The sequence below is a fragment of the Neospora caninum genome, chromosome III, assembly GCF_000208865.1.
Source record: "Neospora caninum Liverpool complete genome, chromosome III".
NCBI lineage: Eukaryota > Apicomplexa > Conoidasida > Eucoccidiorida > Sarcocystidae > Neospora > Neospora caninum.
In genome coordinates, this window is record NC_018388.1 from 164714 (window position 1) to 178462 (window position 13749).

Consider the following 13749-nt stretch of genomic DNA (forward strand, 5'->3'; position numbering starts at 1 on the left):
GCCACCGAACAGGCTACCCTGCCTGTGAGTGCGAGACGGCGTTCGTCCGATTTTTTGCCTGTTTTCCAAATGGGCTGAGTGATACGTAAAGCGCGCAACGGGGCAGGACCGGGCTTTGGAACAAATCTCTGATGGTTGCCTCCAAATGGTTGCTTGACTGGGGTTCTCTCCACAAGTTCCGGAAAAACACAGCTTCTACAGGCCGCCGCAAAACTCGGCGCCGAGAGAGAGCCGCGCGCAGTCGAGGATCACCCGATTCCATGCGCAGGACTAGCACACATGCATTAAGCAAACGGCGACGGATCCAGATTCGAATCGTCTGCAGAGAGCCTCGAGTATGGCTTTAACGTGGATGCGGACATTGTGGGGGCGACGAGGGGGGAGGGTTCGTGCCTACGGTGGAGGATAGGCTCCATGGAGCAAGCACGGAAAGAGGCGCTCAGCACAGCCAGTGTGGCGTGGGTCTTCAGCAACCAAGAACCACCTCAAGTGTGTCATCTCTTGGTAGGCAGAGAAAGGAAGGACGCAGGTAGACCGCTTTTTCCGCAATTCCCTGTTGCCTGTTCCCCTCGCGGAAGTATCGCGTCTGTTTCTCGACCTGCAGCGGCGGTTCAAAAGGTCGCGGTTGACGGTAGGGTCCTGGGCTCGGAAATCCGCCGTTCACTCAGTTCTGAAGGCGCTCTTCCCACCGAAAAAAAATCCACAGACAGTGCTTGGCTGACGACAAAGGCAAAACGCCAACATCCGGCACCCCCCGGAGGTTTGCGTGTCCGTTCTGTCGTGGCCGTGGCCGAACTGACGCGCGGTGCTCCGACTCTCGGTTTCTTTCGCTGGCGGTAGAAACATAGTTTGTCCACACCCGAAAATAGGCAGTGTGACCAGCTGTGCGGCCGTGACGTTTCGAGAATCGAGTTCCGTGCCAAACACGCGTTGCTTTGGCAAAGCATGGAGGGCTGTATCAGTCTTTATCATAGCATCTTCGCAGCTGAATACACACGGATGTCTGTCGGAACAGCGCCAACAGTGTATTACTGACTCCATCTGTCCAGTGTCTTCATCCTTCCTTGTGCGTATCGGTCTGTGGGCAATATTGGCGCGCCTCCTTTTAACTCGAAAAAAGCTCGAGAAGCAAGGTTGTGTGCGGCAGCGGTGTTCGCAGCCGTGTAGCAAGTCCTTGCCTCAGAAGATGACAGTTCACACGTAGGCGGCAACGCAGCGCCCCGGCGGTCCAGACAGATGAGCCCGCGCCCTGCCAAGGGAGAGAATCGCACCGAGCAAAACTGCATTGCAGAGACGCTGCCTCCGACATAACATGTGTGGATCCGAAGAGCGTTCCTGGCTGATGCGAAGACGCACTCGCTACCCGATTCTTTTGTGCTGACGGCCAAGGAGGGTTTCACACGCCAGTGTTGTACTGATTCCCTGGTACACGTATCCCGCCAGCGTGTGTCTGAGAGGCGTCTACCTCGCATGTTCGCCTCGGCAAGAGAGTTCTGCCGGTGCGAGAAGAGCCAGGCGCTATCGAGGCCGAAGGTTCCTGGCAGTGACGCCTCCTCGGTTGAACCAGTGACGGTGAGAGCCGTCGTCGCGTGTGTGCGGGTTTTCTCCACCGAGTAGCGTGTGCTGCTTTCGAGAGGCTCCCATAAAAACAAGTTCATACTCGCGAATGCCTCGGAAACCGGCATGCGATTTTGGCAGCGCGACACCCCGGGCACTTGCGACGAGACGAGATCGGCCAGCACCCACACCGCATGTTGAGCCGAAATGCAGTCCGCATGGGAGACACCAGGCACCTAATTCAGCGCAGCGACATGTGTACTGCGCTGCTGTGGAAATGAGAAAGCGATTCGCTGTCTGTGGCATGGGTGTGCGATCTTTGCGGCCGCTTTTGGTGCGGATCCCTCGTGTGTAGTCGCTTTGGTTGGAATATCTCTGTCCATGCCCGTCACAGCGGCTGAACGCCTAGTCTTCGCGACCTGTTCACGCGGACGTTCCCTTCGGTTACGGGGGGTAGCTCCCTCTACGATATATCCATGACTGTTTCCTCACCACCCGCGGAGATGGATTATCGCCGTCAGAATCGTGGAGCGGTTCCCCCCTTGCTACATCTCTTCCCCATGATAGTAGCCGAAGGAGTTGCAGCCGGGATTTTTTTGAGTATCATAGTTTCGGCAGAGGTCGGTCTTCGTTATGGAGGCATGTCTACGGAATTTGATGTTGAGTCTCATGGCCACAACTGGATCCTCGACTCAGGGGCTTGCTTCTTGGGCCTGCCGCGCAATCTTGTTGTGGACCCCATCCTTGACAGCGAGTTCATGAAGTCACAAAAGCTGGTCACCGACAATACAGGCCCGAGGCTCTGCAGGTGGTTGGAGGGGATTTATCGGATGCACATGAAGCAGAAGCCGGCGTGGGAAGCCTCGCACCAGAAGTTGCAGTAAGTAGATAGAAACCCGCACCAGAAGTTGCAGCAAGTAGATAAAAACCCGCACCAGAAGTTGCAGCAAGTAGATAAAAACCCGCACCAGAAGTTGCAGCAAGTAGAAAAAAACAGTCAAAGTGAGACTGCCATGCGGTAAACATTGTGAGGTCTGTCGCCTAGACGAGTAAGCGTCACCAGGGTTGGCGTCGTACTGTTGTCACCCGTGTCATCCATGACGTGGTTGATTCGTTTCTCAGGCGCCTCGTTCGGTGGTCGTCCGGGGTCAGGCATAGGTGGTTTTATGGTTCCTTTAGAAGCAGTCACACCTTATCTTTCGAGCCGGTGCTGCTCTAGAGGAAGTAAGTCATTCGCAGCCGGACTCAAGTGCTAAAACATTTGTTCCATGTTGGACTCATCCACCTGTCGCGGTGCGTACAGAGGAGCCTTTCCTCTTCTCCGTCTGATGGGCCTGGTGAAGAAGCCGATCATGGTTTTCCCCGAATTCAGACTAAGGATAACCGTGAAGCACTTCAGTTTGTGGGAAGACGATAGATGGGGGCAGTCGCTGCCTTGGATTTGCGCGACAGTGGCGTACGCTCTCCCCGACGGCAAGGGAGCAGAGTTGTTTGCACATATCGATCGAGTTTTCTCTATCCACCCCGAACGCCAGGAGGCGACTCCTGTTCACCTCCTCTTGAATCCCTCGCCAACCTTCAATCAATATGTGGACTTCCATAAGATAAGTCACATTTCCGCTCAACACGGTGCCAGAAAGATATGCCGGATTTTATTTGAGAGGGAGAGCAATGTCAGCATTTCGAAGGCCGCAGAAGCGAGTGAGATCAGTGACTACTTGCCCAGAGAAAGCCTCACGCTGAGGTTTTCCAAAAACAACTTTTGGACGAAAGACGAGAATTGCTACATCCTCTCGTAAGTGCAAGTTGAAGCAGTTCGAGGGGTGGCGTGCATTGTGTATCGCCATGGTATCGTCCCGAGAGGAAGCGTGCAACCTGTACACCGGCAAATTAGTTACCACTCGTGCCCTTTGCGTCAGAGCTTCGATAAACGTGTGTGATGTGTCCTTTTGCTTTTCTCTGACATGACCGCATCTTGGACATATTCGTGCCAAGTAAGATGAATTCTGACGGCTGAGCGGCATCATGCCTGCCATTTCAGGCTGTGTCGGAGCTTTAACATGTTAACAAGACCTCGATATTTATTGTCCGGCGTCTATTCTTTGGAACTGGTAGCTTGACACCCGGGAATCCTACAACCATGTAATGCTTTTAGGGGATGGTTTCGCTGTGGAGAGCTAACCATGCCGCATTCGCTGCTCGCCGTCGGTCTAAAGTTGCAGTCGATGGGACACAGGGCGGAAGCCCTCTGGTGTGTGCTCTGCCTTACCCGAATTACACCGAAGCTGAAACATTCATCTGAGCGTTGTGGATCCTGCCTTTCTGATCAGGAAGCTAACTATAACTTCTTCGATCAACGATATGTCTCTGTGCAAGGTTGTCGCTGGCAACGGTGCTCGAGGACTGTGGCCATCCTTGTGGAGGCGGAGGATCAAACCGATTGCTCTGACGGTAATTGGTGTCGATTTTTTCAATTTTCGCCGGCCCACTTTCGCAGCAGTTGTAAAGGAAGGAATACAGCTAAAAGGGATCAGTGATACTCCTGTCTTAATGGAGCTCGTCACAGACCCTACATTAGTCCCCGCCTACGTTGCTGTTGCTAGACAAGCATGCGGAAGCAGTTGGGGAAAGAACGTCTTCAGCCCATGTCGGTAGCCAAAGCAGCTGTCGTTCACCGGGAGGAGGTCGAGGACACGGGACCGAAAAGAGTTAGACGGAGCAGAGAGGTCAGCACAGCAGTAGGGCTATTACGTACAGGCCTCGCCCCAATCGGAGGTTGCAAACCGCTTTTATAGGATTCAGGACGTGCATTGATACCGTCAGTCCCTTTTGAGATGGGGAGTCGGTTGTGTGCTGGATCGCCACGTGGCGAAAGAACTTCGCGGACCCGAGCCATGCCGCCCGCACGTATCGTCGCAGGCGCCGGCAATGATGCAGGCTTTCTCTGCACTCTCAGTTCATTCCATGTGACAGCAGCAAACAAAAATATGTGTTAGGGGAATAGGGTACGGAATCGTACTTTCTTCGTAGTGCGTGCTTTGGTGTGATCTGAGTACAGTTCGTGAGAACATGTTATCTACCGGCATCGAAAATTTTTTCACTGCTCTGGCAAAAGACAACACCCCCCTGTGTACGTCTTCTGGCTTTATACATCAGGTTGCCTTGGTTTTTTCGTTCCTTAGTCTCTCAGCGTGGAACGAGCGAATTTGGTGTTCCCCTACAGATTGTACCGCGTTCGGCTTCCGATTCGATTCTCTCCTTTTCACCTTGAAAGAAGGGATTGCTCGCGCGAGTCCGTATCGCCTTCTTACGGACACCCATGGCCGTCCATCAGGCCGTATGGGAAGAGGTGCACTCACTTTTTCAGTCCGCTTAGAAACGATTCGACGCACATGCCTTGGTCGCCCAAAGCGTCGACGACAGCAGTCAGTCGAAAATCAAAGGCAGCTGTCGATGTCGCCGTCCGGGTTACTGTTTGACACATCCTCAGGGACAGCGCCTCGACAGTGGTACCTTTCACGCGATATGCTTCGGCTGGAACCGGCTCGCCGACAGCACCACAACCGAGAAAACATCACGGCAACTTCCCTTTCTAGACTGGCCAACTGCTTCAAATTTCATCACTGGCCTATTTGTTCCACTCTATTCTGCGAAGAAGAACCTCTGGAAAGGATCCACCCAGGCTTCCTCGCACCAAGCCGTCACACCATACACCGTGGATTCATGGCCTCATGCAGTTGCTGCAGAAAAGACCTTCACGGACCGCGAAGCTGTCCTCCCCGCCCACCGGCATGGGGGCCACAGGTGAGTTCCCGTCCCGTTCCGCTGGCCCCACACAACTGTTTGTGCTAATCGCAGTAGCCAGTCCGTGTTGCCTCCTCGCTTTGTGCATTTGGGTGCTCTGAAAGAGAGATTGAACCGCAAAACGGGGTTCTGTGCGGCGGCACTAAGACGCGCGGAAAGACCCCGCGGTTGGTGTGTGTACCGTGACTGAAAGCGACTTCTCTATTGGCCGAGTCAGAAGCCACTACCAGCACGCTCCTCTGCGACTGCGGCGAGAGGCGGCTTGAGGAGCTAGGCAAGGGCACCCTGCAGGTCACGATAGTGCCTGGTTCGTTTCCGCTCCTAGGCGAGCAAAACTGCATGCAAGAAACTTTGGGAGTCGTGTACCAAACCGCGCCGTTCGCCATCTCGTCTCACGAGACGCGCTCACTACAGCTCTTTAGAGGCGGGGTTGCCTCGGCCGTCGAAAGTTATTTTTCTGAGAGATTTCACTTTTATGCAGATTTCCATTCTCTCGGCTTTGCATTGCGGAGAAGCTTGTGAGGGTACGGCTGCTTCTTCGCGTGTGGTCCCAGGAGGTGCTCCACGCGGCAGTTTCCGTCCTCCGTTCGGCGACACAAGTGGACGTTGTAGGGTGCCACGTCGAACAGAGAGGCGAACGCACTGTGCGCGAAGCGCCTGAGGGAAAAAGAGTTTCGCCTGCAGAACTCGAAGCTACCGAAGCGAAAAACGGCCCCTGCGGAGTTCCGACGAATCACGTGACAGTTTTAGACGTGTACATCTGTTTCTAGAGACGTGAGAGTAGGCTTGAAGGTACAGACCACGCGAGAAGAACGCGCGCGGAGGCGGAAACCCGAGAAAGCATTTCTGTCAGTTTTTGCTCTCTCTAACGTGATAAGAGTCTTTGCTTCAACAGCCCTCCGAGGGGAGAGGAAAAAACACGAGCACACGAGAGACAAAAACTCCGAAGCATGTAGGTATGCAGGTGTGTGCATGCTTGTACACTTTGACACACGTTGGCGTCGTGTATCCATATATCTATACATGTGATTACCTATATGTGTAAATATTTGTCGGAGCCACGTTCACTGACTGATTTCGGGTTTTTCATTTTTCATCGGCCGGCACTCGGCCTCTCTCGGGCACGAACCGCTGTAGTCCCGGAGAACGACGCACACGGCGATATCTGCAAGCAGAAAAACGAAGCCGAAGGAGACGCGCGAAAATGCCTCCCGCTTCCATGGGGACGCCAGGCACCCACAAGGCTTCACAGTACTTCGTGGAACCTGTGGGTTCATATACGCTTTACCCTCGCTTCGACTTTTTTGTGCATGCAATGCTCCGTTTATAGATACATCTTTTATGAATTACCTAAACGCGTTTCTACGTCTACAATGTATCGGCATGCATGCTCGTATATATATATATATAGGGAAGTATATACGTATATTTGTGAACCCCTAAAGTTGGTAATCCGCAGCGTGCGACGGGGACCGAGAAATCCATCGAATCTCCGCACCTATGGAAGTGTTTGTGTCGGGGTGCGAAACGCCGTGGAGGCAACAGGTCGGTTCGTGGACTTCCTTTTTTCGGGGTTTCTATAGGCGTCATTCTCACCGCTGTTGAGGAGGCCGAGCCTCTCCACCGAGAGGCTGTCCAGTCTCGCGTCGTCCGACCGCCGGCCGTGCATGTCTTCCAATCTGGAAACAAAAGAAAACACACACCAGCCGTGGGAACACACGCAGAGAAAAAGCTGAAGAAAAGGAGGCGAAAGAGAGAGAAGAAAATATGAAAGAACCGACGAGAGGGGGTCTCTTCCACGCACTGTTTGATCATCTGGAGCTGAGCGTCGAAGTCCCCGAGCGTCGCCTGCCTCGACAGAACCATTTCCTTCACGTTGCCCCAGTGCGGCAGTCCTGCAGAGAAAGCCGGAAAAGAAACACAGAGAACCAGGAACATCAGAGCGAGCGAAGGCGAGAAAACCGACACTGCAGTCCACACAGCAGTCCAAGAACGATCGGAAAACACACGATAGATACGGAAACACAGGAAATGCTAGTGTGCCTTTTCTGTTCCTCCGTTTCTAAACATCGACTTTCGTTCTCACCGGCTGCTTCCATTGCTCGGTGCGAGGGACTGCGTGCCCGAATCAACCTCCTAAAAAAAAGAAAACGAACTTCCCAGCGCGAGAAAATAAGAAAACGCAATCACACAAAATAACGAAGCGCTGTGGAGCCTCAAGCTCGCCCCAGTTCCAGCGCCTTTCCACTTTCCACGGTTGATCTCCCGCAAGCGTGTACCTCTCGATCGCCTTCTGGTGATGCATCTTTATCCTTATATATATATCCTTATATACATTTATATATACGGAAAGAGACAGATATATATGCATATATAGAGACATACATGTATATGTGTCGGTATACACAGATAGATACAGATATGCAGCTACATTTATAGAGATGAGCACAATTAAAGCGAAATACAGACACTGAAATATAAATATATATATATATATATATATATATATCAGACACCAGATATGTAGAAAGCGAGCATGCAGAAACACAGGTATGAAGGCATCGATCTCGCTGTATATTTCGTTAGTGCCGGTCGGGTACGTCTCACCGGATAAAGAACTAGAAATGCAATCTTCACAATAAGTGAAACACGGAATGGTAAATGCGTATATGTATACATGTACATAGATACGTGTGCCTCTCTATGCATGTATATGAGGGAGACAGGTAGACGTGTGTGTGTGTGTGTCTGGGCACACATGCACATGTTCTGAAAGTCTACAGAGAAAACTTTTTTGGTGCGGAGAGAGTTTTCTTTGGAGCGAAGAAGGACGAGAAAGACTTGCTCGCGTTGGCAGGAAAGTTCGACGAGAGCGGCTCGAAGAAGAAAAGTGGCGGCGTCATCGTCCGCCTGAAAAGCGTTCAGGAAGAAGCCGGAATATCGAAGAAAACGTTCAACGACACGTGAATCTGCGGTTGCTGGATGCATGCGGACGTGCATGCTCATGCTCCAGAAAGCCATCGGTACACAAAAAACTGTGCAGACATCTTATCTATCAATGTGTACATGTGTTTACGCATTTGCAGATACAAAGAAAGACAAGAGAACGAGGAGAAATGCTTGCCCGTATCCATATGCTTGCATACAGAAGCGTATGCATGCACTACATGCATGCGTCGCGAGTTTGTGATGCTTCACCCTGGTTGAATTAAACCGGACGGCAAAACCAGTAAAGATCTCTCTCTAAAGATATATATTTTTATGTATGTGCATATAGTTACACTCGTTTGTATATAAGTAGATATATATATATATATATATATAAGACGACATAAGGACGCGCGTATGCATGCGCAAGTATGTTAACTTGTATATGTTTGTATGTCTATAAGACTATATCACATGCATATATATATATATACATATATATAAATAAGTCCGCGTGCACAAAGGCAAGATGAGAAACAGCACAGGAGTTAACGTATGACCAAGGTAAAGAGGGGAGCACAACGTGTCAGGTGGAATTTATTGAGAAAGTAAAAAGGGGGAAAAAGGAGACACACGACGCAGCCTACCGGCCCTAAGGCAGCAGTCGAGGACGTGTCTCCCTTTGCTTTCGCAAACTGCGCAGACAGCGAGGAGACACTCAACAGCCACGAGAAAAAAGTGGAACAAGAGACAGAAGTGGAAGGAGAGAGAAAAGCGCTGGACGGAGAGACGTTTTGGATGAGAGAAGGAAGGCAAACCTAAAGGGGAACAGAGAGAGAGGGAGGAGGTAGCAAAAGGAAAAGGACGAGGAACGGAGGGTGCGGAATCGCCAGAGAGGGAGGGAGCCGACCGAGAAGCATGGAAAGGCCAGAGGAAATTCAGGAAACGGCAACGGTCACCCCTACGCAGAAATCTCGTTGCATGCCACACAGAGACAAAGCGTGAGAACCTGCAGAGAGCAAACACATCTCATTGAAAACCTCGGCGTTCTCCCGATTCGCCATTTTCAAACGACAAACGGACGAGGAACTGCGATACCCCGCTTCGCGCAAGAGTCCACTGTTCGAGACGGGCGCCGGATCTGATTGTGTTTTTCCACTTTTTCAAAGAGTATCCGCGAAGCTTCCTTTGCGTCTCGGAGACGCGAAGACGTTTTTCTTGTCTTACAGCAGTGGTATGCTGACACGTAATGAAAACGTCCAGGAGCGACGCTGCCTCTTCGGGGGAAAGAAGTTTCCAAAACCCTGCGGAGCCTACGGCGAGCGAGAGAGTAAAGGTGAGGCAGACACAAGAGAGAGGCGCATGCTGACGATTTTCAGGGCATGCAGCAAGGCAAAAACGCCTGAAACAAACCGAGACGAACACTGCGAGAGCGAAAGTGGGAAAAGCGTCACGTGGGAACTCAGAACCCGAAAGCGAGAAGCTTCTTTCTTCGTGCAGACATGACTCCGGGAGACGTAGTCCAACCTCAAGACTCCTCAGACACTAGTTCTCCTCAAACGGAGACAATCACGCACCTATTACAAATACACTCTTTTACATATATCTATATTTATTGATAAAGATTGTACGTTTATATCTTCATGTATAGTCGTACATGTGTGTATGTGAGGTTACTTTTTTCTATCGAAAAGGAGACAGAGTCGGCACACATGAGTGCACACCTGTGTCTCAGCGATCGACACTAATCGGCATGCAACGATGAAGCCACGAGAAACCCGTACACATTTCCAGAGCCTTTTGTCTCCGTTGTGGATGAAACGGGGAAGAGGAAAGCACTTTGATTTTCCCGCAACCTGTCGCTGCGTGCGTTGAAACGGGATTGATTTCATAGGCACCTTGCCTTTCTCGCGCATGCGTTTTTTTTCGGGAAAGCTTACCGACGATGAGTCCCTCAACGTCCGGATGGAAAGGCTGCAGGGTGTAATCCTGCGCACGCACCAAAACAAATGCCCAGTCGCGATGGAAAGCAGTCCATTTCGCCCAACCAGGAACCTCATAAATATACATGTACATATGCATATATACATATATATGGGTAACTACCAATCAACAAGAATCTGTAGAAAGGTATGTGTCTATGTATGCATGTGCGGTTTGTACATGCACTCAATCAGGTATTTACATGCGTATACATGCATGTGTATATGCATGTAATTCAACATATGCACACCTATATCCGGACACATCACTGCATGTGCATGTTCATGAACCTATATACATGTATACATGCACATTTACAGAGAGACGCGCACTTGTGCATTTGTATGTGCATGCACGTGTGTGTATGGAGAAATGGCTATCGCTTGCGGCAGGAGAAATGCGTGTGTCTGTGCTCTTCTTCGCGTTTGTTTTCGTACAGGGCGATTAGACAACAAGGGAAGGTCATTGCGCCCGTAGTTGGCCACGCGGAGGCCTGCCGGCAACTCCGCATTCAGCTCGGGATCCTGCGCATGCACACAGGACTTAAAAACCAGAGAGCAGTCGAAAAACAAATAAAAGCATGCATGTATACATCGTGCAAAAGTAGATTTGCAGACACATCCATATAGGCAAGAAGAAGAAAGATACTTGTATTCATATATATGTTTAGATATACATTTATGGAGGTATATGTATGCATATTTATGTCGAGTGGCATATGCAGAGATAGGCGCATGCATCCATCTCCTCATATAACTACGGAACTACATCGAGTCGTGCAAGTAGACGTAAATATAGACATCTATACGTAGAGAGAGGCGCAAACAGATACATACACATGAACAGATGCATACATATACGATGGCATATGTAGATATATGTACATATGCATAGTTAGGTTACAGAAAGACACATATAGAAATAGACAGATATGGACAGATTAAATGTAGATGACACTAGATGGGTATAGATGCATATAGATATAGATGCAGATGGACAGGGAGCTGTGTCTGTAGATGCGTGTTTTAGGGTGAGAGTGAACAGCCTTGACAAAAGATTTTGCCCGTTTCCGTTTTCTTACTTTGAGGTGAAACGCGCCGATTGCCCGTGTGGCTGGAGAGACGCCCTTGATCAACTGTCCTTGGAGGAGGCTCTGAAAACAAAATCCTTTCCTTGTGAGGAGAAGCTATTCCTCACGCGAGACAGTGCGCATCTTTTCTTTCCTGTCCTTTGCTTCTCTCCTTTGTCTTCTCTCCCTTCTGTTTTGCTGCTTTTTCCCTCCCTCTTTTCTGTTTTTCCTCTGGTTTCCTTTTCTCGCTCTTGCTTGGTCCTTTGCTTCTCTCCTTTGTCTTCTCTCCCTTCTGTTTTGCTGCTTTTCCCCTCGCTCTTTTCTGTTTTTCCCCTGGTTTCCTTTTCTCGCTCTTGTTTGTGTCCGCAGCATTTCTCCTCTCACGTGTGATTTTGCGCGGGGATGCGCGTGAAGGCGCGTCATCTCTCCGGGGTTTTCGGCGTTGTGCGGATCTGCCAGCCGCCAGGCGACGAGAGGCAAGCACGTGTCGCTGCTCGAAGTTTGAGAGGAAACGGAGGTTCGAGACGAAGGAGGAGAAAACTCAGAAACAGGAGAGGAAGCGCCCGACACAGAACACGAACAGGAAGAACAGGAGCATGCCTTGGCGGGCGTTTCCTTCTTCCCGTCCGAGGAAGGCTCCTTGCTTGTCGTTGCGTGCGCCGGTGTCCATTCCCTTGGGCTCTTTTCAGGGCGCAGTTTGGCTGCGGAAGTTCCCGTTTCCTCCGGCTGCCTTTTCGCGCTCCCCGGCCCCCGCGCTCGGTCGTCAGAAGTCGCCCCGCCCTGCGGCGCTGCAACGCCTCGCCCCTCTTCGCGCTGCTTGCGCCGCGCGTGCTGTCCGTCTCGGACCACCAACACTGCGCCCACGTCCCCAAGGGTGCACACTAGGGCGCCTGTTGCAGAGTGAGAAACAGCGAAAGAAAGAGACAGAGAGGAAGAGAAGGTCAAAACAAGAAGAATATACCGAGGAGATAGACACAGAGAGAGGAGTCAACGAGGCGCTGTGAGCGAGTGGGGAGAACAGAGGGACGAGATGAACCCTGCCTGTGTGTGCCTTTCTTTGTTTCGCTCGAGTGTTGTCGCGCCTGTTTGTTGAGCCTCTCTTCTCTCTTCGCTCGCGTTTTCGCCTACCTAGAGGAGCCCCGAAGAAAGCTGCGCAGACGCTGGCGCCCTGGGTCATGCGTTGCACGTCACGGTTGCAGTAGTCCAAGTACGCCCGGTCTACGAAAGGTGAGGGAACCGACGACTCCAAACACACGCAAGGGAAGCGAATATCAGTGCGCACGCACAGACACAGATGCATATGCAGAGATGGATGTGTACTTGAAATCTGTGTCTCTAAACATAGTTCTGGACACGTAACTCTAGGTGCACACATCAGTGTATCTGCGTATGTATTTGTGCGTAAATCCACGTCCACACACGTGTCTCTCTCTACGTGTATATATATTTGAGGATGGACGTCGACAGAAGTCGCATCTGTGCAGGTGGATATCTGCACAGGTTGGATGCTGAGGAGGCAAGTTTCTGCATCGAGAGCGAAGCCGCTTTCAGAACCGGAGGCTGCCGGTTGCATGCGCACCGAGAGCCGCGAAGTGGCTGTCGAGGCCGCGAATCAGTGCAGAGTGTCCCTGGGTTCGCAAAAGCCAGTTGAGTGTGGGGAAGTCGCTGGCGAGAGTCTCTTCGCGCCTTGAGAGGCCCTGGCGCGTGCGGGGTTTCTCTCGGTCTCTGAGAGCGCCTCCCTGTCCTTTGTCGCCCTCGCGAAGGGAGGAAGCGGCGCCGTCAGGCGAATCGCGGTGCTCGTCGAGAAGAGAGAAGAAGTGCCGAGACGCAAACGTCGAGGCGCGGGGCCCCCCAAAGCCGTCGCAGAAAGCGAAGCCTTCTGGGCTGAAATCCACAAAGCTCTGGAGAAGAGGGACAGAAGAAAGCAAGAGAGACAGATGGCGGCAAGGGAGACGGAGCATTGCAGAGAGACACACGGAGATCCGAGACAGAGGGAAACAGTGAGATGGGGCTGAGCGCGGAAGAAATCGAGGCAAAAGCGCGGGGGAAAGAGACGGAAAGAGAAGAGGCGATGCGGACAAAGAGAAAGCGACGCAGACGCGGAGAAATGTGGAGGCAGAGTCAGAAGGAGCGAAGGAGAGAAAGAAGGGAAGAAGGGAGGGCCCAAAGAGAGAAGCGGAGAGGAAGAAAGAAGGCGAAAACGCCAGAGAGAAGGGAAGGGACACAGAGAGGGAGACAGAGAGAAAGAGAGACAGAGAGAAAGAGGGACAGAGAGAGAGAGGGAGACAGAGAGGGAGGAAGAGAGGGAGACAGAGAGGGAGGAAGAGAGAAAAAGAGAGAACGAGCGAACGAGAGAAAGAAGGGGATCTTCACTTACATGGCGGGTTTGGGTTGCAGGGAAAACGTTG

The 13749-nt window shown here is 51.5% G+C and overlaps 2 protein-coding genes across 2 annotated transcripts; one reads left to right on the forward strand and one right to left on the reverse strand.

The window, feature by feature from the left end:
- Positions 1-2060: 2060 nt before the first annotated feature.
- Positions 2061-4212, forward strand: NCLIV_007080 (conserved hypothetical protein; the record flags this gene model as incomplete). Its single annotated transcript, XM_003880219.1, has 3 exons — positions 2061-2437; positions 2861-3352; positions 3888-4212. The coding sequence occupies 3 exons, from the start codon at positions 2061-2063 to the stop codon at positions 4210-4212; spliced, it is 1194 nt and encodes a 397-aa protein (XP_003880268.1).
- Positions 4213-6425: 2213 nt separating this feature from the next.
- NCLIV_007090 (conserved hypothetical protein) lies at positions 6426-13302 on the reverse strand (the record flags this gene model as incomplete). The annotated part of the gene is made up of 10 exons (XM_003880220.1): positions 6426-6526; positions 6958-7040; positions 7166-7256; positions 8937-8984; positions 10230-10278; positions 10710-10796; positions 11354-11425; positions 11726-12231; positions 12470-12559; positions 12921-13302. The coding sequence occupies 10 exons, from the start codon at positions 13300-13302 to the stop codon at positions 6426-6428; spliced, it is 1509 nt and encodes a 502-aa protein (XP_003880269.1).
- Between the last annotated feature and the right edge of the window lie 447 nt (positions 13303-13749).